This window comes from Citrus clementina, unplaced genomic scaffold, assembly GCF_000493195.1.
Source record: "Citrus clementina cultivar Clemenules unplaced genomic scaffold, Citrus_clementina_v1.0 scaffold_2, whole genome shotgun sequence".
Classification (NCBI taxonomy): domain Eukaryota; kingdom Viridiplantae; phylum Streptophyta; class Magnoliopsida; order Sapindales; family Rutaceae; genus Citrus; species Citrus x clementina.
In genome coordinates, this window is record NW_006262688.1 from 36,211,640 (window position 1) to 36,237,308 (window position 25,669).

At 36.6% G+C, this 25,669-nt stretch overlaps 4 protein-coding genes and 1 pseudogene across 7 annotated transcripts; 1 reads left to right on the top strand and 4 right to left on the bottom strand.

The window, feature by feature from the left end:
• Positions 1-14: 14 nt before the first annotated feature.
• LOC18050587 (myb family transcription factor PHL7) lies at positions 15-4,965 on the bottom strand. 2 transcript variants are annotated; one of them, XM_006449899.2, is made up of 7 exons: positions 4,556-4,965; positions 2,769-2,999; positions 2,291-2,367; positions 2,110-2,152; positions 1,881-1,938; positions 1,498-1,567; positions 15-985 (listed from the first exon to the last, which is right to left on the bottom strand). In XM_006449899.2, the coding sequence occupies exons 2-7, from the start codon at positions 2,986-2,988 to the stop codon at positions 461-463; spliced, it is 993 nt and encodes a 330-aa protein (XP_006449962.1). In that variant the 5' UTR covers positions 2,989-2,999; positions 4,556-4,965; the 3' UTR covers positions 15-460. The 2 variants fall into 2 exon arrangements, with proteins under 2 accessions (XP_006449962.1, XP_006449963.1); XM_006449900.2 differs by having other exon boundaries at positions 1,881-1,929; positions 4,556-4,964.
• A 4,525-nt stretch (positions 4,966-9,490) lies between these two features.
• Positions 9,491-11,903, bottom strand: LOC18050588 (protein PHR1-LIKE 3). Of its 2 annotated transcripts, none has more exons than XM_006449904.2 (6): positions 11,632-11,903; positions 11,175-11,251; positions 11,036-11,048; positions 10,633-10,702; positions 10,451-10,520; positions 9,491-10,215 (listed from the first exon to the last, which is right to left on the bottom strand). In XM_006449904.2, the coding sequence occupies exons 1-6, from the start codon at positions 11,804-11,806 to the stop codon at positions 9,751-9,753; spliced, it is 870 nt and encodes a 289-aa protein (XP_006449967.1). In that variant the 5' UTR covers positions 11,807-11,903; the 3' UTR covers positions 9,491-9,750. The 2 variants fall into 2 exon arrangements, with proteins under 2 accessions (XP_006449967.1, XP_006449968.1); XM_006449905.2 differs by having other exon boundaries at positions 10,994-11,048.
• Positions 11,904-12,014: 111 nt separating this feature from the next.
• On the top strand, positions 12,015-16,663 carry LOC18050589 (snRNA-activating protein complex subunit). 2 transcript variants are annotated; one of them, XM_024190249.1, is made up of 10 exons: positions 12,015-12,271; positions 12,367-12,433; positions 12,739-12,806; positions 13,279-13,426; positions 13,825-13,922; positions 14,010-14,097; positions 14,309-14,407; positions 15,240-15,365; positions 15,443-15,703; positions 16,075-16,663. In XM_024190249.1, exons 1-10 carry the CDS (start codon positions 12,093-12,095, stop codon positions 16,315-16,317), a joined length of 1,377 nt encoding a protein of 458 aa, XP_024046017.1. In that variant the 5' UTR covers positions 12,015-12,092; the 3' UTR covers positions 16,318-16,663. The 2 variants fall into 2 exon arrangements, with proteins under 2 accessions (XP_024046017.1, XP_006449969.1); XM_006449906.2 differs by having other exon boundaries at positions 13,279-13,375.
• An 80-nt stretch (positions 16,664-16,743) lies between these two features.
• Positions 16,744-20,103, bottom strand: LOC18050590. The gene is made up of 3 exons (XM_006449907.2): positions 19,728-20,103; positions 19,343-19,411; positions 16,744-18,461 (listed from the first exon to the last, which is right to left on the bottom strand). Exons 1-3 carry the CDS (start codon positions 19,833-19,835, stop codon positions 17,046-17,048), a joined length of 1,593 nt encoding a protein of 530 aa, XP_006449970.1. The 5' UTR covers positions 19,836-20,103; the 3' UTR covers positions 16,744-17,045.
• A 3,615-nt stretch (positions 20,104-23,718) lies between these two features.
• On the bottom strand, positions 23,719-25,523 carry LOC18050592 (annotated as a pseudogene).
• Between the last annotated feature and the right edge of the window lie 146 nt (positions 25,524-25,669).

The window sequence follows — 25,669 nt, forward strand, 5'->3', positions numbered from 1 at the left end:
AACAAAAAGGACAATGAACTGCGACTTGCAGCACGAAAGAAGCAATTGCAATGCCAAAAAACATACAATAGCAGCCGCATTCAGTTTCAGAATTCCTGGCCATCCTGAAGGTGACACTTGCAAACAACAACAGGGGAAATTACCATTCCAATCACGCGAGTATCCAACAAATTATACCAAACGAGAGAGACTCTTGTGACATTATCAGATATTTGAATCTCCCCACCGCTCACTATTCACAATAGTTATTTTGTTTTATATAGGGGTCAAGCATCTTAAGGGAGTTCATAAGGAAAATCAGAATTAAGAAAACAGCTATTGTTGAACCTAATCTCTCTAAGACACCTAGCATCGACAGTGTTCATTACCCTAATTAGAAATATATTTTCTCCAGGAATACAAGGTGACATCACATGGTAGTGATTTTGTAAGTGCCTACAACATAACATAGCACATGAAATTACAGGTCATTTCCCGAAACCTCCAGTCGATCTTCCTTCCCAACCGATGCCCGAGATGAAGGATCAAAAACATTTTGTGGTTGCTGGTAGGAGGAACTTATGCTCGACTCCAGTATTGGATGTGTGAGCACCATCTCTGGTTTAGCATATGCTGTTTCCATGTCCACTCGTTGCTTCTTCGTAGACCTCTCACCTTTAGGACTCTGAGAAGGGGAACTGACATTGCACCCAGAATCTGGGGTCAACGGCTCATTTTGAGATGAGAACGATTCATCAAGAGAGAGGCTCTTGGCTGGAACATGTTCTTTGGCAGCCTTGTCCTGGAGGGGGGACTCTGAAGTTGGGGCAGGTGTTGCTGGATCTGTCTTCTTGTCAGGTTCTTGGCAATTGTCGCCTGAGGCTGGAGCTGATCCTCCAGAACCAGGTGCTTCTGTAAGAACCCCACTAAGTCGTTGTTGCTCTTCAATTATCTTCTTCAAGTACTTGCCTTGGGCTTCAATCCGTAACTGAAGCTGTCTCTGCACCTGCAACATCAAAATACTATGAATGAAAAAGTCTGGCAAGAGTTCAGCTCATGTCAGCATATGATGCACTCTTCACTTAGTATATTGTCTTGAAATTCCAGTGCCTTCAAAACAAGGTGGTACAGAATATATCTTATCTTATGTCAGATAGCTTTTTAAGGTAACTCCGTCCAGACATTTGAAATCTCATTTGAAATGGCTGTAACCATGAATGACACAACATTTGCGAGTGAAATAGCAAACAAGACTCCGAAAATAACCAGAGAGTATAACAAGTATTGACTGATAAAAATCCTTGATAAATTTTCCTCTAACATCTTATCAATCCCAAACTAGTTGGGATGTCATGATCCAACAAGTTGCACTGTTTTGTCAACCAAACTAGTTTCATTTCCTTATCGTCTTCTGCACGGCTTTGTATAAGCAGTTAAAAAAAATCAATGTCATGAAAGGAAATCAAATAATTAGCATATCATTAAGAGAATTGTTGATTTTTAGGAGAAGAAACATGCCTCCAGTTGCTCATGCAGTCGTTTTTGCACCTCCATCTGCAGCTTGAGTGCTTCAGTAATTTGCATCCCACTACAAACAGAAAGAAATTTTTATATGAGGCATTCCCGTTGATCAATATGTTCGACACAACCAGATGGTTAACATAAATAAAATTCATAAACTTGTTTGTATAATTACTAAAAATTTCAGTGTGAAATGTTTTATTAGGGTGCAGATATACTCCGTGGGTTTCAGCTCCTCTTAAACGTGCTCATATCCCACCCAAAAAAAAAAAAACTCTTAAACCCTACACTTTCACAGAATCATTCACGTGGAAATGACAGATTACACAACATAGAACTTAAAGATAAAAGGAAAAACACAATGTAAGAGCTGAACTTACGATGAACCATCCAAGCTGGAAAGCATATCCCCAGTTTCTTTCTTGTCAACTTTTTTCCCTTGCATTAATAATTGAAAGATATTAAAAACAGAATTCAACAAACAGAAGCTTCTAGTACAGGATGCATTCAGACGATCAATATAGAAAATCCCTCAAAACCAAGAAAAATTTAATAAGTGCCATTGAATATCTACATCTACATGAATAAATTGAAAGTAGAAAAACCTACCATCCGAAGAGGAGTCAGGGAGGTATTTTGCAAGTCGATATTTCTGAATGCATCATAAAAGAATATCAATAAAGATCGGAGATAAGAACATGAAATGTTAATAAGTAAACCCTACCGTCCACCACAAAACAATAATAACAATAAAAGGAAGTTTCAAAAGGTTAAAATAGAGTATTTCTACCTGTAAATGGCTCTTGACATGGTATATTGTTAAACCTTGCACACCCATGACTCTAAGCACACCTTTAGGAGTAGCCCCTGTGAAAGGTTAAAAAAAAAAGAGAGAGAAACTTGTTTATCATTTCTCTAGTAGACAGAAAAAATAAAAAAGATGAAGTGTAAAATTCCCATGCATGAGATGCAGTCTTAGAAAACCTGTTCTCAAACATTTCCAAAGACAGCCTTCCCACTTTATCGAACACTGAAGCAAGTTAAATGGATGTGATGATGTTAAGAGTTTGAAATTAATGAGTCACAACAGGATTATTTAAGTAGGAAATAAACCTAGCTTTTATAAGACAGCTTTCTGTATTTTTAATTATTTACAGTTTCTGGCATCTTACAGACGACTACAGCTTAGCTTTGGGGGAAATGACCTATATCTTAGAAAAGAGTTAAAAAAAAAAAGAACTAGCTTAAAGGAGATAATGGAAACTCACGATCTGGCCCACCAAGCTGTGCTACAGCATCAACAAAGCGTTCATGAAGTTCATGCGTCCAACGCAATCTTTGCTTTGAAGCAAGACTAGGGTTGTTGTTGAGACTGTTCCCTCCATTCATAGGGTCCATCTGACTAGAACCACAATCTAAATGCTGACCATGAACTAATGAGTTGCTGCGGACTAAACTTGAACTTGGAACACTATTTGGTTGATACATCTGTCATTCATCTACATACAAGAAAGCAGAAACTCATCAAGAACATAAACAAGAAAATGTATTTTACAGTTTTCATCCTTAACAACAATATCAAATTAGAAAAGCCATAGTACTTCCTTAGATAACATTTTGGGTTGGTGAAAAAGGGGTAAAACTTTATTATAGCTCAAGAGATGCCACAGATCATTTCTTCAATAGCAGCAAAACTTGACAATTCCAACTCAGCATCCAGTCTAATTCATGATGTAAACTCATTATCTGACCTAGACACTCCTGATATTAGGTTTTGATCATATACTACAATCAGCCAATCATGGCTGTAATCCAACATAACCCGCGTAATGCAACAAAAGTACTCCTAAGCAAGTAAAATCACAAAGCTATATATTTTGATTCCCCTTTCTTTAGTCCCACTCAGTAATGCATTAATGTCCATTACTTATGGTCACTGCTCTATAAATCACAGTCTAAAGAGCAATACTGCATAATATCCATGGAAATCATGTCTCTTCAACAAATCAATCCACAGCATTTTTGGCCTTCCTATAGTTCCTATATAATGCTTCTCCATACTAGAACACAGATTAGACCCAGCCATACATGCCCAAAATCAACTTCAGATGGAATTCCCCCAATTGTGCTCTCACTTTAACCATATCTAACATTGTACAATTAATATATTGACGAACTCAATGCAGAAAAAAGTACAACGAGAACCTCAAAGGCAGCAATTCAGTAAATAATAGATTAAAGAGTTTGGATATAAAAGAAACCATCCAAGGGTTGTAAATTATGAAAATAAACAGAAATTAACCGTGCCGGTGTACAATACAACTTGTGAATAATTAGTCAAAAACCGAAACTTGACTGACATAAGATGTCATGGGCAGTCTTCTAAAATACATAGGTTAGGTTAAAGGACAAAAAGTAAAGAGTACAAAGGCTTAATGAGGGTAAGGTCATGGAAAAGGGTAAGTAACAAAAGAGAGGGTTTCAAAGTTCAGCATAAGCCATGATACTCAAAGTTAGGAGAAATCTTTTATAATTATTCGGAGCACAAAACCGGTTAGGAGCAAATGAAATGATAGTTAGCCAAGCTTAGTAAGTTCAGTTTATAAAGACATGTATTTGCTACAACAACAACAATCAACAAGAAAGTGCAACTCCAACAAGGCTACAAAAATTGAGGGAACAAAAACTCATAATCGGTGAAACCAGAAAAGAACCGATCTCACACTAGTGTGAACATAAAAGAAAAGTAGAGTTGCAAAGTAAAACAAACAGAATTCAACCATGTTGCTGAATTACAATCACAACAGAGACAAAACATAGTCACACACAAAGAAAAAGAAAAAAAAAAAAGGAAACTAACTAGGGTTGCAAAGAATTCTTTCCCCCATCCCCCAACACACAAAAAGAGGGAAAAAAAAAAGTTGCATAAAGATGAGCCTATGATATTGATTAGACGACGAAGAGGAGGAGAAGCACGGAAGCAACAAAGCAGTTTAAGAAAAAGAGAAAGAAATACTAGGAATCGAAATCGAAAGTAAAGAAAGAGGAGACATACGCAGATCTAGAAATCATTCCTGAAATCCAGAAATGACATAATCGTGCCCTGCGATTTCGGAGCTGCTGCTGCTGCTGCTGCTGCTTCTATTGCTATTTCTATTTTATTATTAATAAACTTAAATTAAATCATATTAATAAAGGTTTGTAGAGTTGAATAGATAGAGAGAGAGAGCGAGAGAGAGAGAGAGATTGATTGATTGATGCGGTAAAGTTTTGTAGGTCTCGGTCAAATGAGCAGAGCTGAGCCAGCACCACCAAGCAGATGCAGAGCTACTACTTTAATCAATTTCATTAATAATAAAAACAACTAATTACTTTAGATAATTAATCAAATTTGCAAAACTCTCCAACTCTGAAGAGAAAACAGAATAAAAGGAAATGCTGAGAACGAGAGAGAGAGAGAGAGAGAGAGTCAGAGAACAATCGACTTAGACCACAACTCGCCCACGTCGATAATCTCTTTTTTTTTTTAAATTTATTTTAAATTTATTTCTAACATTGACGAGTTCGAATCAAGCCAGCTAGCTGTAGCTTACTCTACGCACTCGCCAATCAAACAACAAAACAAACACCATACAAATTAGCCAAATACTTTAATAAATTAAATTAAATTAAATTAAATTAATTACTCTTATTTCTACATTTAAAAAAAAGGTATGTAAAATAATAATAATAATAATAATAATAATAATAATAATAATAATAATAATAATAATAATAGATTGGTGGATGCGATGGTATTGTAGGCAGTGATTGTGAGGCATGAAATGATACAATTTATTTAATTAAATAGGACAAAAAAATGAAATATACGATTAAAACAGAATCTGTGGGGTTATATTCCGTCCCTTGTTGAAATGATTCCGGCAAATTTCGTCCCTCTCATTTTCATTCTTTGGATTTTTAAATCTACAATAAAATTTTAACCCTTTGTCTTTGTCTTTTCTTTTCCCTCGTTATTCGCTTGTTAGATGTTCTTTGTTGTTTATGGTAAAAGCAATTTGGAATTTGGACGATCCATGGGCCATCAAGACCTACGACCTGTGTCTTATTCTCCCTTTTTTTTTTAATTAATTAATTTATTTAATATGATACAGTTCGATTAATATTTTTAGCATCAAAATTTGATTGAAGCTCACTTACATCAACTTTACTAATAATACAGTACAAAATTCAATCTCCATAGATTTTTTAAAAAAAATTAACAACTCTACCTACGGATTAATGGAGGGGAGAGAAATCAACTTCCATCTAATTACATATAATTGAAAGGAGAATTCAACTATAATTGGACCTCTCAATCGATAACATCATCAGGTGTTAAGTAAATCAACAATCAAGTTTTATATGTTGTAATTTTATTCTTCTTTTTTTGTTCATTCCCTATGTATAAGGGTATGTATTCACACCTCCCAGATCTTGATATGGTGCGAGTATGATTTTATCCACTATTTTTGTATTTTATGGTATTTTTTTTTTTTTTTTGTTTTGCGAATTTGTATCTTTAGAGTTTGAGAATTTCATGCTATAACAAATGAGGTTAAGGCAGAAAGTCCTATCCCGTATAAATTGGAAGATGAAAAATGTTACAAAAGAGCTTTTATCTAGTGCTGTTGGGTGCTTCTTCTTCTTCATTGGAAGAGATACGTCACTCAAGCATCCTTAATGTACCGAGTTTTTCTTCTTGTTCTTCAGTGTGAAAACATATTGATTCAACCAACTATGTACTTATAATAGATATCATTTGTATAATTCCATGTCTGTGCTAGATGTGATGATATACTATTTTCACTTATGGCCAATAAAATGCAAGTTTATTTCCCAAAAACAGAAAAAAAAAAAAAAAAAGGTCTCTTGTACTTACTACTTTTTTGACTTTGTTGACCATGTCAGACACTTGTTCTTAGAAGATGGTGCTGACTGGACGGATACCATTTAGGAATGGAATTTACCACTATAAACCCATTCAAGCTTTTTTTTTTTTTTTTTTTCATTTTTCTTGTTTTTATATTACTCTTCCTTCTTCTTCTTCAAATTCAAATTCACGGTGTGATTCTTAAGTATTAGAGTAATTATTATGTGGGACAAGCCTAACCATCCCGCCTCAGTTAATACAAATGAAACCTCTTCTAATCGATAAAAGAAAATAACACAATACTTTCTTGTCATAACACAAACCTCTTCTAATCGATGTGTCCAAGTCCAATAATAATAAAAAAATAACACAACATTTAAAACAAAACACAAACAGCCAACAAAACTACAAGAACTCAACAACAAAACTGCTGCTTCTCTTAGGGTAATCCTCAAAAAGCCTCTAGTTAAACTCTCATCTAAGCAATCGTTTACTCATCCCAAACCATGGGAACCTCAATGCACTAACTACTAGAACCTCTCATCCATCTAATAAAATCATATCATCCCGATACAAACACTAACATGATCCCGATGAGGAAACTGAAACAACACCATCTTCGGCACCAAAAAAACCTAAAGAAGGGCAGATATACAACATCCAACCACAAAAAACATACAATCAAATGGAAAAATAAAGAAAGAATAGAAAGAAATTCAATGACAATGAATAAAGAGAAAAAGAAAATACATAAAATAAAAGACAAGATGAAAAAGATGTATACTATGACATCATCCAGATAGGGAAGCTCTCTCCATGGCCTGAAAATTCTTTTTTGACCTTTGGGGTGCCTGATGGAGCATGATAGCTATTGACTGCTGTCAGTTAGGGCTTCAACTGTGTTCCAACAACAACGATTGGAAACAATCGGATGATGAACGGATCTGGAAGCTTTGAGGTCAGTGAGAGCGGAGGTGGTAGCAGTGAGACCTTACGGGTGGTGGTGTGACCGGGAAACAACAAAGTCACCTGCCGTTCTCACAAACACAATAGTGGCTGGGGTACTAGGTGGCCAAACTCGAAGCGAACGATGGCTGAAGGAATCTGATACAACGGTAGAGGAAAGGCGGGTTTGATAGTCCAATTGACTTCCTTTTATGCAAAAATTGGAATTTTTTTTTTCAATTTAAATACTTTTTTTTTTTTTCATGGAAGAATTTAAATACTTATTTAATTCTTTTAGTTGATGAGAAACCCATTGAGGCTCTCAAAACTTTAATGGTACGTTGCTAATAAGTAATTAAAATGAGATAAAATTGAAGTAGGGAATGAGAATTAAAATAATTGTTTACTTTAGTTGTACGAATTGGAATAAAAATAAATTGTATTGCGATAAATGTGGTTATTTTATTTATGAATCATAATCGATTGTTATATGTTACTAAACTGACCTTAATTAATTATTGTTATTATTTATTATAATCATTGTAATAATAATAATAGTAATTATTATTATTATAATTATTAATCATTAATGCTACTAATTATAATATTTTTTTATCATTATTATCATCAATAAATTTTTCATAGTTATTATAATAACATATAAAGAAGGATAAAATGAAAATTTTAAAATTCGAGTGGGAGTAATATGGTCATTTTAGAGAATATAATTCTCATTCCCACCTACTCTATATAAATGAGAATTATACTAATTTTTCTTAATTTTAAGTAGAACACACAGTTTGATTCTAATTTCATCAATCATTTAATTAAATAAATACATCATTCATTCTCATTCATTAATTTCAATTCTGATTCCTAATAACCAAACACGCGTTTAAAATTACACGACCTTCTTTTTCTCTTTTGTTTTTTTTTTTCGAATTTGAGTCTTCGGCCTACCTGCCACCTACAGCCTGCTGCTTCCCCGCAGATGTTGTGCGTTAGAGATTCCGACTAGGGGTGGGCAAATTCGGTTTGGGTCGGTTTGGGACATATTCTCAAACCGATCCAAACTAATCGGTTTGAAATATTTTCAAACCGATATCAACCTAAAATTTTTTCAAACCGAACCGATCCAAACCGACTGGATCGGTTTGGATCCGATTTGAACTTATTAGCTAAAATTTCACTTCTTTTATATTATTTTACCTAAATTATTTGCTATTTTTTTGTGTCCGTAATCTAAATTGATACCTCTTTTATATTATTCATATCTACTTTGATATCTACATAACAATTCAAAGATACATCCATACAAGTTTACAGCATAATACATCCTAATAAACAAGTTCTTAACCTGTTCATTCAAAACAAACTCACAAAATTAAAATAAACTTGAACAACATTTGACAATTAAAATATTGTGCATCTTGTCCGTCAAAATTTATAGTCCAATTACTTTTGATTTGTCAAAATCTGCATAAAATGATAAATATAATTAGTTAGATTGCTTAACTTAAAATATAATGTAACTATATAATATTTCTGGATTGGATCGGTTTGAATCGGTTTGGAATCCTTCCAAACCGAAATCCAAACCGAGTGATGTCGGTTTGCAATCCAATAAACCGAAACCAGTTTTTTTACTAATGAAACCGATCCAAACCGATCCAAAAGGTCGGTTTAGATCGATTTGGATCGGTTCGGTTAAAATATGCCCACCCCTAATTCCGACTCTAGAGCAACTTTTATTTGTTACAAAGCCTGCATTTGGAAAGGTCGGATAGGCCACGCCCTGGAACACCATCGGAATATGAGAACTTCTGAAGCATGAATCTCCTATAAATATATTAACTGTCCCATCTTGTACCTAAGAGCGCAATCTCAAAATATATTAAATGTTCCATCTTGCAGTTGGGAGTGGTAATCTAAATTGAGATTCATTTATTCGACTCAAATTTATTAATAAAATTGATTTGTTTATATAAAACAATGCAGTGAAATGCAAATTATGCGGTACTTATTTATATTAAGCACGAATATTCATTAATGATCGGTTTAATAAACGAATTGAATAATCCACCAAATTTTGACCCAAAATTTGTCACGTACTCCATTTTGCCACCCCTAATCTTGTTGTTGATGCCTCTCAGGCCTCAAGCTCATTGCTGCAATTAAGTCTAAACAGAATGAAGCCAAAAGCTTCGCCATAAGATGTCCACATAATTTAAGCATTCACGATTTGGATTTACACTTGAATGCCAGCCACTGCCAGCTCCGCGAGTAAGAATAGAACAGCAATTTTACACTTGTAACCGTAAGATGATATTAGTGAACCGGAGAATCTCACTTGGACATTGCAATTTGACAACGATCAAGCAGAATTTCAAGCTCTATATGCCATAACTGCTGATTCCACTGGGATTTACTCTGGCCAAACTAATCTCTTGAGCTCCCATTTTGACTTCACCCCAAATCAGAGATCCCGTCGTTGTGTCCAAGCTCAGTATACTATTCTTCCCCCCAACTGGAGATCCTTCCATTGTCAATCCTCCTGAACTCTCGTGTGATGTTAAACAGCTTTCAGTTGAACAATCAGCCCTCTGCGGATGGAGATTGGGCAGCAATTCTTCTGGGCATTGCACTTCGGCTACCTCAACAGATTGTGAGGTATAAAAGCCAAGTGAGTCAAGAATGTAACTTCTTGGCATTTTAGTCCCTAATCCCTTACATTTTTCACTGTCTGCGTCAACAACTGCACCTCCGAGAATTTGATCAGTAAGTATTTTGCAAGCTCTCTCAAGCATAGCTAAATATCTTTGTTGTGCATTCTGGCGAATTTGCAAGTGCTTCTCAGCCTATTAAAAAAAAAAAAAAAGTTAGAAATGAGCTATCTGGACTGCAGACTGGAACCTGTTAAGTACGAAGAAAATCTAACAGACTGAAGTTGAGCTGAAGCCAAACATGAATAGCTCAAGCAGAATGGTTTCATACACTCACTGCTGGTGTCTATCATCCAAGACCTCCAAAGACAATAAAATTCTGGTATTAAGACACACACGAATTCCACTTTTCAAGGAAGAAGAAACATACCTCAACTTGCAAATGTAATTTACTTTGCACTTCCATTTGCACTCTTAAAGCCTCCTTGACTTCATAACTCCTGAACATAACATTCATTATCTTACATGATTTAGTAACATCAAACATTTTGGGTTTACTAGATACATGGCAGGTATCACCAGAGCTTATGAATGAAGCATCTATACTCTTACTCATTCATATCCGAAGCTGGAAAGTTTGGAGGAGAATTATCATTCGCAGAGCTTTCTATGAGATATGAAGCTGATATTCATCAGAAAAAAGAAAAGCAAAAGAAGTTAGGTTTAAATATAAAATTCTTCTAACAGGATTTTCCAAAACGAATGAGTCGAACAGATAGTCATTCAAATAAAATCAGTTTGCACTATATAGCTTGATTCATGTTTAACAACAGAAATGCATTTTCCTGGAGGAAAAGGAAAGATTAAAGAGTACTAACTAAAGGAAACAAGTCTAGATCAACGTCTGAATTTCATAGCAAAATTCTGGGAAGCTATGGTGTAAAGTTGTATGGAGCAAATAAGGAAAACCAACCATCTTTGGGTGAGTCACCCATTTCTCTCCCCGATTGCTTACCTAGCCTATATTTCTGTAATACAGCAAAAATCATCATAAGTTATCAATTAGAACTTCACAGGACTCCTAAACTCGAGCAGATCAACTTTGCTGACATAAAAAAAGATAGTTCAATTTAAAAAAAATAACAAAAAATTACCTGGAGATGACTCTTCAAGTGAAAGAGAGTAAGTCCCTTCACATTCATAGTCCGCATGATAGCCTTTGGTGTAGCCTCTGCAAATAAGCACACAAGAACTTGCCAATAACATATTGACACGGACGCTCAAGAAAATGCCAAAAATTATCAGCAGACATCCAAATATATAACACATTCAATGTATAACAAGCGCGTTGGCGTTGATCCATGATCTAACAAAGTACAAAGATACGGTCGTGAAATGTGAATATTTTATTATAATGTTCAGCACCTTGAGGAGACGATGGTAACGCATCTATTATGTTCTAAGGTAATTAGGAAACTAAGTAAAGAGCAGAGCAGATAGAGGTAAACTAAGTCCACAGAATTGAAAGCAAAGCCTGACAGCCAAAAGATTGACAGAAAAAATATTGATGTAAAACAAGTAACGACTAGAGAGGAGGGGATGAGAACAAACTGGAAGGACCGCCTAGTTGAGTGACGGCGTCAACGAATCGATCGTGAAGGTCGGCGGTCCAACGGAGGCGAGGCTTTGGATCAGATGTCATGACCACGCACGGCTCTATTCCGCCTCCGTGATTCTGATGATAATGATAACTGGTCCGGTTTATTATTTCTTCTCTTTGAATCATTCTCACTTCGCCTGTGTTTAAAATGAAATGCAGATGCTTCTTCAATTAGGGCTCGTTCAATCGTCCGTCATTCACTTTTGACTGAGATTCTGTGATTTTACACTACCTAACACTAAAATATTGGGGAAAATTAAAATTACCAAACTACCCTTAAATAAACGTAAGAACCTTTATAAGATGTGTAATGAACAAACATTGTGATTACTCAAGTTTCTGCTCCTCCCGCCAACGCCGCTTAATCGATTGCTGCAGAGAAAACCATTGAACAGGAATCCTACTCATAAGAATGGAGAACATAGAATCGGAAGAAATTGAAATCCTAAGAGGTGGTCCTATTTACACGGGTAATATGGTGAGTCCTCTCACTAGGGTTCCTGATTTCGAGGATTCAGTTCTCCGGGAGCTCAAGGAATTGGAGGATGAATTGTGTATGGACACGTCCCAATTCTACGACGACCATCTTTCGTGCGTTTTCTTCTGGTTTTAAATTTTGTTTGGAATATCAAACAAAGTTTCCGATTTGGCTTCTTTTATTTAATAATCACTTCATTTTCATTCAGGGTCGATGAGCTTAAGGTTTATACAGAAGACGAGTTAATGGATATGGCCTTGAAGGAAACTTTTACGGTATAACCATTGCCTGCTTCTCTGTTCGTTCTAATTATGCTTTTCATTATGCCTTAATTACAGTAGTAGCAGCTAATGCTAGTGTCCTCGGGTTGCTTTTGTACAGCACGTTTCATGTGCCTATAATTTTTTTTCTCTTTAAAATTTTTCATATTCTGTTTGACTTTTAATAATACACACACACACACCCAAAAAAAAAGGATTAAGATCTTTTAAGTATTTCAAAGCATTTTTTGCTGTGTCAATTGCCAGAATAGTCTCCATCATACCATAATTTGTTTGCCCATAAATAATGTTTGCTACAGAATCGATTGCGGGATGAAGGGAATGCTGAAAATTCTTCACAGCCTTCAGAAGAGCGCTCCAGTGCAGGGTAAGTGATATGTGGAATTTTGTTTAAGTTATGAGTCAATTTTTGTGTCTCAACCTACTATTTCCATATGGGAACATTAATTTAATGCAGCGTTATTATGCTACCTCCTATTAGCCATAAGAATGCTAAAATGCAACTGCTGTAGGCTATAACATTCACCAGTTCATCCTTTCATATACGAAGAAAGTAGGTTTTTATGCTCACCTGATTAAAATTGGAAATTTTATTGTAATGACTTTGTTTCTGTTTTCAAGATAACTTTTATGAATGTTCTATATTCCACTCTAGTAAATTCCACATTGACATTTTTGTATGTTCAATATGTTTGCTTTTTGATCAAATTTTATGCATGAAGCACAAGTACTCTGTGTCCATTTTCTGTAGTTGTTTGCGCAGTAATATCGAGTATTATGGTGGTCTTTTAAATTTTTTCTTATTTTTAATATTTTAATTTTATTGATTGTACATACAGGAGAAATTTAGAAAGATCAGGAAAACAAGAGAATAGAAAGAGCTCAACAAAGAAGAAGCAGAAGAAGAAGAAGAAGAAGGCAAATCGTCTGACTGTAGTATGCAAACTATCCTATCTCTTGCTGCAAGTGTTTTTTCAGTTGAGATTGGTGTGCATCTAGTATGCTGTATCTTTTAACCTTGAAAAGCTTTTTAAATATCTGTTATTGTATTATTGTTCACATCTGACTTGGTTTCACAATTGAAGATAGTACTTCTTATGTTGCTAGACTATATTGTCATGTGCTCCCTTTTTTTTTTTTGGTGGGGGGGGGGGGGGGGGAGAATGTTGAGTTAAAGTGGTTAATTCTTTTAGATTGTTCCTATCTGTAAAGACTAACTGTGAAATGGTTTGGCATAATTGTTTTAATGTAAGATTAAATATTTGCTTGTCTCTGTTTACGGAAATAATTTGCAGTTACATTTGAGGTGGCAACATAACAATCCAGATATTAGCTCTGCAGTTCTACTATCCTTTGCATTTGACCTATCACTCTTGCATGTTCAGGATAATTTTATTGCCAAGGCAGAGCAGCTTTCCTCTATAAAACTGATAAAACAAAAGCAAGATGAAGACAAAGCTGCAGCAAGACTTCATTCATTCAAGTTTGTGTCATGACATACATGTATAATTCATTTTTTGAGAAATCTATTCTAAATTTGTGCTTATTATTTCGAATTTTTCTTATGCAGCTCTATTTGCAAATTCAATGAATATGCCGTTCCATTCTCAGACAAAACTGAAAGGATGAAATCGCTTAGGTCTAATAATTCTGCAAAGGTTTGCTCCAAACATATCCGTATGAAGTTTTGTTGCAAATGCTTCATTTCAACTTATCTTAAAGACTGTTTAGGAAATTGATCATGTAAGCTAATTTAAGAATTTATTTCTAGTATAGCAATATTTATATAGTCACACTTGATGCCTCTTCTTTTGCTAAACTTATTGACATAGTGATTCTTCTTCTGCTTCTTTATCTTTTCTTGAACAGTGGCTAAAGGCATTAGACATTCGGGAACATGTAGCTGTTGTGAATCCAGAAATAGTTCTTTCTGTTGAGGTTTACCATAACGAACGAAAATGGGTAAAGGTATAAACTCCACCTTTGTTGCATTTTGGTAAAAGAACCAGATCATGGAATTTTCAGGGGTTAATGGGATCTATTAGGTTAAGTATGATTATAACTGATTTACTTTCGTATCATTTGTGTTTTTGTCAAAAGTCTGAATAGGCCTGAATTTGGCTTAAGTCTGAATGAGTCCAAATACAAATGTATGAATGATATGTTTATTTTTTATTTTTTTAATATATGAATGTAAGTGGCATCTTATTTATTTTTATCTTAAACATGGTTCTTTGATATTTATGTCCTAGTAAGTCAAAACGAAAAAAAGGGTTTAGGTTTATAATTTAGGAATTACATGTATTTAGCGGAGATGTTTTTGGGAGTAGTATTTACTTTCCATTCAGATAATAGTCACAAATTTCACTTTTTCTGTCCAAATGTAAATGTCTGAAAATTATAAATAAGTTATTAAAAAACAAACAAGCAAATTGAAAAAAAAGGGTTTGAAATTAATAAAATTTCAGATTTCAAACGTTTAATAAACAAGCTCTGGTAAATCAATTGAGAGCAATAAATCATACTTAACCTGACAGATCCCATAATTTGGAGTTTCTAGTTTGATCCGAAGTCCCTTGCTACTTCATCCATTAATCAGGAATGCAATTATGCAAACCAATCAGCTTTACCATTAGAATCACACAAAGGAATGGAGAATTGTAAATGGTTTTCTTCCTATAATATGGAAGACGCAAAGAAGAAAAGTACAGAAAATTTCTTTTATTGTTACTCTTGCCTGACCTTTTATTCTCCCCTTTCTCTATTTGCTGTTACTGATATGTTCTTGACTTTCTTGTAGACCCAGGAGTTCTTGGTGCTAGGACGACAAATGTTGACTGAGCTGAGGGATGTAATTTGTTGCCTGACAGACCAAGTGATGCAAAAGGCTGGACAGTACGATCCCTCTGGATATTTTCTGATAGAGGTATGGATTCGCTCACCACTCAGTATTCATGAAGAACAGTTTTTAACCTGGTCTAATACAATTTTGAATTTCTGCAGGATGTATTTTACAATGATTTGAGGCATCCCTCTGCAATAGATTACAGCGAACCAATATTTAACTGGCTCAGAAACTCTAAGAACGAAGCCGTTAAAAAATGGGAATGCATAATAAATGGTGAGTTACAACAAAAGCAAATAGCGCTTCTTGGTAGTGTATCAACATCACATTTGCCTCACTTCAAGGCTGTAGACATGCATAAGGCACGGTTTTGTGACGTGCGATTTCGACTTGGTGCAGGATATCTCTACTGTCATCAGGTACAATTTTCTCTTGTCAAATTATATGTTGTTTTTGCTTCATTTACATCTACCCTGGGAAATATGGATTTATGAAATTTTGTTGCATTTTTACTACTATACTTGACCACTGGGTGCAAATAGCATGACCATCACTCGGTGGCTTAAATGTTTTGAAGTGTGTTGTGCAAAAAGTTTTGACTATCTCGTTATCTAATAGTTGTGAAATATGTTGTGCAAATCTCTGTCATGAATAAATTACCATATGTGAAATCTCTCCTCCCCCTGCCCCCAACACCAACAAACACCACCCCCCCCCCCCCCCCCCAAGTCCCCCCTCTCTTTTTCTTTCTTAACCAACTTCTTTCAAATTTGGAAATCATTTACTGCAGGGAGACTGCAAGCACACAATAGTGATTAGAGACATGAGGTTGATTCATCCCGAAGACGTACAAAGTCGGGCTGCCTATCCAATTGTCACATTTCAACTGAAACAACGTTCACAGAAATGCAGTGTTTGTAAGATTTACATGGCAGCCAAGGTAACTGTGGATGACAAATGGGCCCAGGACAATCCTTGTTATTTTTGCGACTACTGTTATTCTCTTCTACATTCCAAGGATGGAAATCTTTAAACGGATGACGGCTTCCCAGTGTATGATGATTGTTTGCAGGATTAATTTTCTCCCAAACAAACACTGCTGGTTTACTCTTGTAAATTAGCCCAAATATGGAAACAACAAAATCAATTGTAAATCTGAGTCATAGGTGGAGTATATAAAAAGAGGTAGAAACCAACTGTCCATTAAACCTTTGCGGCTTTTACTATAGTTAAATAGTTCTTTTTCAGAATGACAGTCAATGTATACTTTATATAAAACACTGCTACAGATGAGATTTGTTCAACTAATCCAATGAAAGAGGACAAAGATCTCAGTATCTTTCATCAATTCAATGGATGAGTAGATTTGAGAAATTCAATGGATGCCGTGCTCAAGTCGAATCTGGTTAGTGCGTTCTCATTTCTCTGGACCATTAACATCAGCACCGTATCACAGGCATTTTGGTAACAACTGAACTTACACCTTGAATTGCTTTAATTTAGTAGCAGTTGATTCTAAGTGCAACCGAAAGAATATTTGAATTGATATATGCACGACATTATAGCACTTTGAGAAAGAGTGACTCAAATGAAATCCAGAAGATCTAATTAACGATCAGGCTCTGGTCCAAACTAACTAGAGTTCTGTTTCTGTCTTCGCATTGGATCTGGTCCTAATGGCCAAAATTTCTCAGGAGAAGATGGGATGGAAATGTGTATTTTCTATGGACCAAGGGCAGGTTCGTTGGTCGGTTCCAAATTTTAAAGCCTGTAACCATGCAAATGCTTAGCCCATCTTCTTGCCATGTATGGGTCATGGTAATCCCAACTTTCAACACTGCTAGTCCTGCCACCAATAATGCTCACATCAGTCCCTGAGACAGGTTCAATCCTTTCATTGCTTGCTTCCCTCTTATCTTCTATATTCACAAGAGTTTCCCCTGTTCTTATGCATTCATCAATTCCACCCTCAACATAGCTATACTCAACACGTACGTCCTCACACTCACCCAAGTCCAGTAATATTCTTCTCTCTTCACCACCTCTTAGCTCTCCGAGCCTTATGATCCTGGCTTCCTCTCGAATTCTCAACTGGATTTCTCGAACATTTCCACCCAATAGTGTTGCAAGAAACTCCTCGAATTCATGCATGACAAACCCATTAGAACTGCCAAAGCCAAATCCCACATGAAATCTATGGACTGGGAAAGGCACTTGCAAGTTGATGGCATGGTATGTTCTTGTAGGAGTATCGGATAGATGTAAGATACAAGACTGTGGATTCTTGTGTGCTCGATCTTCTAGTATCTTTATCCCTTTCTTGAGGCCTTCAATTGGATCAGCTTGCCCCATATAGAAGAGACGATCAATTACTTGTAAGGCCATTCTCTTCCCATAGGATGTCATGCGCTTCAGGGGGAAGACACGTGCTGCAGCAGATGAATAGGTTACAATGGCTAGACGATCAATAGGTCTGAGGGAGAATACCACTAATGCCATGGATTGCTTGAGAAGCCTCAGGTGAGGCCCATTTGGGCTTGCCACCAATACCAAGTCAGTTGCCGGTTGATGTGCCAGTTTAACTGAGAGATAGGCAGCTCTCCTATTTGAGGGGGCACGCACATAAGAAGGTGTTTGTCCGATTGGTGTTTGAAATAATAATGATGATGATGATGATGATGAGCTGGTAGGGTAATTATGGTGGTGAAGATGGTGTGGGGTTTGTCCATTCCCACTCGTATGCCGAGATGAATGTGCACGTGGATGGTGTTGAAAGCCACAGGAATGACTTAATAATGTTGGTGGGACAGGTGTTAGAGAGAAATCAAGTCGAGGATGATTGGTTGAGTGGTCAGGCTCAATAGGGTCGTCATCGTCATAACGTGCTGAGCGCAGGAAGGAGCGCCTGTGGACCCTGAAAGTGGCTATGGAGTCATCAAGAATTCGAAAAACGGGGTCATTTTGGTTGCAGGAGATGGAACAAGCTGCAGGGTAAAGGTTGCGGGGCAGCTGGGTCCAATGAGCACGGCAAATGGGACAAGTGACGCTACCATGTCGAACATTGGAAGAGATGCAGGCAAAGTGGAATGCATGAGAGCATTGAGCAGTGAATATAGCTTGACCAGGGCTGCCGCCTGAGCTGTAGCTCAAAGCTTCTAGACATATTGCGCACAAGTTCTGCCAGAAAGCAAATAAAAAGCACTGAATCATATATATATCATCACATGTAATGGTCTACTCCACATTCTGCAACACCTCCAAAGGGAAAAGATTACAAAGTGATGAAAACAAAAAAGGGCACTGTTGAAAGAATTGTATCTAAGGGTGAATGGACGCAAGGTAACAAGTTTAAATGCAAGCCAAATTATTGAAAAAAATAGAAGAGTCCGTAGAAATAATGTGAGCAAAATGGGTGCTAGCAATAGTAAGATCTGGGACCGGAGGAAAAACAATAGGGCGAATGGTATGGAGGAGTGTCACATGCTAAGACTGGAAGCAGCACTGCTCATGCCCCACATTGACATTGTCATGTATTGTGGATTTGAAATATGATTAATTACGAATGCTGTGATGGTTTGAATATGGGACTTTTTCTTTTCTTTTTTTCCTGATGAACATGGTGGTTACAGGTTTTGATGGAAAAAAAAAAAAAAAGTAAATGGGCAAACCTCGTCCTATGTGAAATCTTTTTTGGGGGAAAAAAAATTTGAGGGGAATGATAGATAATGAAGGAAAGGAGACACAAATGCAGAAAGAAACATGAGGTCTGGTCAAATCAAATTTGAACGCCATAGGATTCCTAAAGTAAAGGCGAATCAAATGCTCTATCCTCTACTAATTATTGTTTTTCATTATATACATTTTTTTTTTTTTTTGGTGTGTTTTTTAATTGAATTAGTTGTAGTAATTGCCGGGAAAGTGAAGGTTACAGTAAAGAAGGGGAGGGGGTAAGAGATGAGCTGTCAACAAACGCCATCTAAAGCAAAGCAATTTGGTACATTTAATTAACGGAAGGAATGCGAAAGAGGGAAATTGAAGTGTGAAGGAAGAATGAATACCTTGGCGTTGGCGGTGGTGGTTGCTGCATCTTCTGAGAAACTGAAATTCTTCGCTGGGGAACCCGAGATCTGTCGATTTACACTGACACAGCATCAGAATTTTCACACCCGACTACTACTCTTGGTTTTCAAAAACTGTGGAATAACAACTAGCAACAAACAGCGAGAGAGAAAGAGAGAGAAATGATCGATTTATGACACGAACAAGCCGGAACAGGGATGAATAAGCCAACAGGCTACAAGGGGTAGCTTTGTTTTCTTCTCTTCTCTTTCTTTTCTTTGATGACATTCTAATTTAATTATTCCTTCAAATTGGAAAAGAAAAATCTCGGCAAGAATGGAATTGGAGAATTCAAAACAAAAGGAGAAAATGAGAAAGACTTACAAGTACTGGAGGAGGAGGAGGAGGAGGAGGAGGGCACCGCCTGGTGAAGGAGCCACATGCAGCAACCACCATTTTTCGAGCTGCTTTCCTCAGCTTTGACGCCCCCATTTTTTTTGTGGTCAAGTTGTAACTTCTATTTCTTCTCAGGCTTAATGATTTGAGATACTGAAACTGAGGAGCACTGGAGATAACAATAATAAAAAACTAGGAGAAGGAGAGTGAGGATTTCTGAGGAGCTCTGCCACTTCTGCAAAACTATGTCCACCTCCTCCTCCCAGCGTTTACTTCTTTTTCCCTTCCTTTCGTTATGCTCTTCTAATGTACTGCTCACATTAAAATCTCAAAGCACAACACATACGACCCCACCCACAACAACGACAATATATATATATATATATATACACACACACACACACACACACACACACGCACAATCACCTTTCACCACTTCTATTATTATTATTATTATTATTATTATTTTATTTTCACTTTATACCCCCCATCTCGTTAACTGGTAAACTGTTCATCTATCTATGTCTAGTAGAGAGAGTACTTGTTTGGCCATTAAAAAGAAAAAAAAAAAAATCAAAATCAATGATACTTACTGCTTTAATTTGCTTTTGGTTGAGCGCGACGACTATGAAAGTGAAACCTGGCTGTTACCACTCTCTTTCTGCTTTTTTCAAAATTTCTTCCTTTTTTTTTCTTTTCTATTTTCGTCTTTTTGCTGAGCCTATATTATCTATCTCTTAATGCACTTCAGCACTCATCTTTCCTATTCCCCTCTTTCATAATAGAATTAGAATTTGACCTCAGCAAATTATTTTACGTAAATATATATATTATATCTCATCTCTAGTAGAGCGCTCGGTGCACAAACACTTCTTCATCTTTGGAGCACATTTGTTTGTTTGACTTTGACCATTGACGTAATAATTAATTAATTAATTAATTAATTAAAAAAAAAAGCATCTTGTAAATGTTAGCCTTACTCTTTTCCTTTTGTTCGAAATTCGTGATGCGTATGTATGTATCATCGCTTTAGGAATTAGGATCACCTTCAATTAGTAACGCGGTGGTTACGATTGTAATTTTGGCCCCATTTAGATGTGAAAGAAAGAAAATGATTAAACTTAATTTGCTTCTAGAGTGTTCTGTTCTTACTCCCAAGACTGTATTAGATTGGATTAAAAGCCCTCTAGTGATTACAATGATGGTCAAAATACGAGCTTGGACTTTGAGACCCAGTTCAGTTACACCAATCGAACTAAGAATAAATAATAAACATATAAATCAAAATGTAATAAATGAATGAAGTGGTAGAGCAGCAGATCACTAACTAGTAACAGCATACAGCACAGATTAAACAAGGTGGTGGGGGATGGCCCGCCCCTGTCCTGTGCCACGGTATAGAGTAGCTAATTGCATCATGCAGGGACCATTTTTCATTTTTCCCTTTCCCACCTGGACTTAACCTGACTGATTTGTTTTTACCACAGTGGTACAAAAAACTGGTAAATAAGTAAAAGTCCCTATCTCCCTCCATCCACTCTGTTTCTGGCTGCTATTTAATTCCGTAGGAGGAATAACAGTTGATGATGCCTTATTTTCTGCCATTTGCAGCTTGCTAATGCTACATGCATTATTCAAACAAATGCCATCGCAATTCAGCTAAGCATTCAGCAACACTTTCACCATTTTCTTGTTCTGCTTTCGCATTTACTATATATTTTGTGTGTGTATTCCCCCAGTAACATATGGTTGATTACATTAAAATCAAGGATAAATTAAAAAGACAAAAAAATAATATACTAAAATTTATGTTTTTTTAACTTGGTTCGATTCCTTCCTTCTTCCTCAATTCTTTGTTGGCACTAGACTATTAATAAGATGCAAAATAAACAAGTGAAAAAAAATAATAAAAAGAAAAAGAAAAACATGTGCTAACTGCTGGGACCATTATGATCAGGGTATAAAGTAGATTATTGTAAAATTAAAGCAACCCAAAAAACAAAAAAGTTAAAGAGTGGGGAAAAAGACCGTTAGATTTGAATTTCAAGTTTTTACAAGATCAAAGTTCATGAATGAATCAAAGTCTATGAATGGACTATATGATATGAAATGATGGCTTGTTCTCTTTGTATTGTCTTTGAATCCAAAGCAACTACTCGCTACGGGGATGGGGGGACGCTGATGGCGCCAAAATACTTCCATTGCATCCCAGATGGCTGACTCATCATATTCATTTACAACTTTCAGTATGTCAGTGTGGGCACAAGCTATCTTTATACGAATTAAAAAAAAAGTGAAGCAATATCGCTTACGGTATTCATTAATTTGCTAATGTGAATAACTGTTCAAATATGTATGCGGATGAAACGTGCATTACCTCCTATCAATATCATTTGTTTGGTTAGTCAACAACTCCAATCCTACACCCCCGTGCATGTCTTTGTCTGTACAGATTAATAATCAATGTAGTCATGATCAACTATTCTTGTAGATTTATTAAGGTGGTTGAATTAATATAGACTAAAAGCATCCTGCTCTTACTCCTAGGGATTGGCTGAATATAAGCTTCTAACGTCGATCAATCTTGATTTGATCCATATATAATTAAAATTATTGGGATTTTTTTATTAGATAGACACAACTGCGCTTACCGACCAAGTGTGGACAAAGTATTCTCATTCATTCACGGCAGCAAATTAAAAGATCATGTCCTCTAGGCTCCACTGAAGACAAACCCATATATATATCGTCAGATTAGGAACAAACTAATGAGCACTTGATTAATATGTTGGGTAGGTTAGCTTTACAGTGATTTGAACCCGTGATACGTATATTTCCTGTAGGACATAGCTAGGTACGTACATATGCATCATTCACATGATTTCTTTCTTTGTTTCATTTGGTGATCAAATGCAGGAATTATTCAAAAGCAGTTAATTATATCGTCGTTATTACCATTAATGGATGGGATTGTTTGAAACTGAAAGGAGAACATTTTCCTAGAAACAAGAAAAGGACTTGTGCGTATAAAAATAAGAATAATAAAAATAAGAATAATAATAATAAAGGGGTACCTCACTATATTGACGGTGTTGTTGAGACTTGGGACGAAGTTAAGAGAAGAATCTCTGAGTCATTTAGGCTTTTCTAGGCTTTAGTGTGTAGTGGGTAACATACTGACATATGGCCGGGAAGTGGGAAGGCTTTCGAGTTCCAATCAATAATCATACACTCTCTTTGCCTCGCATTAAAAGAAGTAAAAGAGCAAAGTTCGGTGGTGTTCGCACCCAGACCAGCTTCATCGCTAGCCTACAAAGCAGAATTGTGTTTGATTGCTTTCATTTGACCCAGTCAACTCCGTATTTATTTATTTATTTATTATAAAAAAAGAAGCTATCAATATCTTCTTTTTGTGTCTGTCGTTTATTTGATTAAACATTAATTCCTGCCGTAGTAATTGGTTTCTCAGTCTTGGCGTCTTCTAATAACATTGTTAGCCTGTCCCTGTCTGTCTAGTGCCTTCATCTCTTGCCAGCCAATATCGTGGCAATTAGCAAGTTAGGAACCCAGTAGTATAGAATGGTGAAGGTAGCCAATGGCTCTTAAATTTCACTCCGATTTCCTACCCTTCGCACCTCAAATCTGCCAGACCCAGATCAATTCTTGATTTCTTCTGTGTTCAAAAACAGATTATATATACATTTTTGCTTGCAGCTTTAAGAAACTGATTGCCTAATTAATTTGATTACTTACCTGAATGAAGAGAACATGCACCCTTAGGTAAATTAATCTCTTCTTTGGGGCAAATAAAATCACTATCGGTCTAAGCCGATTCCAAAATTTTTATCCAAAGAAATATTCCTGAGGCTGCGTATATACATAGACAAAATCACTCCATGGAAATAGTAATAATGCACACAAAATTAGTAGTAATACAAAGCACAGGTTGTAAACTTCCAAGATTTCCAAGGATGGATCTTCAATCAACCTCTTTCAGCGCTACATATCCCATTTCCCGCATTGGGGCTAACAATGTCTCTCGAAGCAATCCATAAATTTCCGAAACTTTGGGATGAGATCTGTCCCCCACAAAGAATACATGATCCTTGCCTTTTACCTCAATTTGACTAAAACTTGCAACCTTCTTCCCACGTCTCTCCATTTTCTTCCTTACTTGGGCAAACTCATCCCATTCTCCACGGGCTGCATGCACATTAGCTGAGAGCACATACGCCCCGGAACTAGATGGCTGTAGCTCTATTAGCCTCTCACCTATGTAAACTGCCATTCTAACATCCCCGTGCAACCTACAAGCACCAAGCAATGCCCCTAAAACAACATGATCGCGCTCAAGTGGAGGCATTTTGGAAACCACTCTCATGGCCTCTTCCACTTGCCCTGCTCAACGTAGGATGTCCGCAAGGCAGGAGTAATGCTCAGCCCTTGGATTGAAACCATAAGCACGACTCATCAAATTAAAAATTTTTCGACCTTTCTCAACAAGACCCGCATGACTACAAGCTGATAAGACACCCACAAATGTAATTTCATCTGGCTTGGTTCCTGACTTTAGCATTCGTGCAAAAAGGCAGAAAACTTGGTAACCATGACCATGGTTTGAATATGCTAATATCATTGCAGTCCACGACACCGCATCCTTGGCCTCAAGTCTCTCAAATGCAAGCCTGGCAGAATTGAAATCCAATTGAAATCCCCGATCCCAGAATGCGTAGTGACAAGTGCATTTGTAAGTGAGGTCTCTTGCTCAAACCCAAGATGAATTGCCAGTGCATGAGCTAGCATGTTCTCTAGCATTCCTTCACATGAGGTCAATATACTAGTACGGGTAGTCTCATTGGGCATAAATCTAGATTGAAACATGAGGTTTAATAGCTTCATAGCTGCACCTTCCGGTCCATTTCTTGCATACCTGTCGATCATTGCATTCCAAGTCAAAACATTCCTTTGTGGCATCAAGTTGAAAAGCTCACTAGCTTGAGCCATATTTCCTGCATCGACATATGCAGTGATCATTGCGTTCCATGCAACTATGCCTTTATTAGGCATCTGAACAAAGTACTCACGGGCAAGTTTTGTCATGGCATTTCTTTCCAAACCTGTACACATAGTTGTCCAAGAAATCACTTCCTTTTGAGTTTTGAGGCATCAAATTAAAAAGTTGAATAGCGTAATCAACTCTTTCAGCATTTAGACACCCAGAAATCATAGTGTTCCATGAATATAGGTTCCTCTGAGGCATTTCAAGGAAGAGTTTAAAGGCTTCATAGATTTGATAATTGTCAACGTAAGACTTGATCGTGGCCGTCCAAGCAACGACATTTCTCTCAGCCATCTGGTCAAATATATTACGAGCTTGGCAATTAAACCATTATGAGCATAACCCAAAACTACAGTTGTCCAGGACATGACATTTTTCAGTTTCAAAGGCATTCGATCAAAAAGCCTACGACCTTCATCAACCTGTCTGGCTTTAAAATACCCAGAAATCAAACTGGTCCACGAGTATACGTTCCCCTCATATATTTCATCAAATACTTTCCGTGCTTCATCAACTCGGCCAGCTTTCACATATCCGTCGATCATTGCAGATTCAGCAACAATGTTTCTCTGAGACTCGGGCATGGCCCGAAAGAGGGCTTCGGCTTTGGGCAAATCGTGGTTTCTCAAAAAGACAGTTATCATGGAAGCACAGGAAACAGGGTCTGGTTGAGACATTTCATCGAACAACTTTGTAGCTTCTTTGACTTTGCCAGTGCGGCTGAATTAACTTGTCTTGATATTGATATTGCGGTTGTTTACGTCCCAACCACTTGAAATCGTGCTTGGTTTTCCAATTGCTCCCAAGTTTTGTTTTGCATAAGAATGAGATGACAAAGGTAACGAAAGGTTTAAACGTGCGAGACTTCAAA

What these genes read in the sequence shown, in the direction of transcription:
- LOC18050590 (XM_006449907.2), bottom strand. Translation starts at nt 19,835, where the DNA reads ATGGGGGCGTCAAAGCTGAGGAAAGCAGCTCGAAAAATGGTGGTTGCT. An exon ending in CTCCTCCTCCTCCAGTACTT is followed by an intron (nt 19,412 to 19,727) that starts GTAAGTCTTTCT and finishes GTAAATCGACAG; the next exon opens with ATCTCGGGTTCCCCAGCGAA. An exon ending in CCACCACCGCCAACGCCAAG is followed by an intron (nt 18,462 to 19,342) that starts GTATTCATTCTT and finishes GCTTTCTGGCAG; the next exon opens with AACTTGTGCGCAATATGTCT.
- LOC18050588 (XM_006449905.2), bottom strand. Translation starts at nt 11,806, where the DNA reads ATGATTCAAAGAGAAGAAATAATAAACCGGACCAGTTATCATTATCAT. An exon ending in TCAACTAGGCGGTCCTTCCA is followed by an intron (nt 11,252 to 11,631) that starts GTTTGTTCTCAT and finishes GCTTATTTGCAG; the next exon opens with AGGCTACACCAAAGGCTATC. An exon ending in GGGTGACTCACCCAAAGATG is followed by an intron (nt 10,703 to 10,993) that starts GTTGGTTTTCCT and finishes GATGAATATCAG; the next exon opens with CTTCATATCTCATAGAAAGC.
- LOC18050589 (XM_024190249.1), top strand. Translation starts at nt 12,093, where the DNA reads ATGGAGAACATAGAATCGGAAGAAATTGAAATCCTAAGAGGTGGTCCT. An exon ending in GAAGAGCGCTCCAGTGCAGG is followed by an intron (nt 12,807 to 13,278) that starts GTAAGTGATATG and finishes TTGTACATACAG; the next exon opens with GAGAAATTTAGAAAGATCAG. An exon ending in GCAAGACTTCATTCATTCAA is followed by an intron (nt 13,923 to 14,009) that starts GTTTGTGTCATG and finishes TTTCTTATGCAG; the next exon opens with CTCTATTTGCAAATTCAATG.
- LOC18050587 (XM_006449899.2), bottom strand. Translation starts at nt 2,988, where the DNA reads ATGTATCAACCAAATAGTGTTCCAAGTTCAAGTTTAGTCCGCAGCAAC. An exon ending in ACAGCTTGGTGGGCCAGATC is followed by an intron (nt 2,368 to 2,768) that starts GTGAGTTTCCAT and finishes AACCTTTCACAG; the next exon opens with GGGCTACTCCTAAAGGTGTG. An exon ending in TCCAGCTTGGATGGTTCATC is followed by an intron (nt 1,568 to 1,880) that starts GTAAGTTCAGCT and finishes TTCTGTTTGTAG; the next exon opens with TGGGATGCAAATTACTGAAG.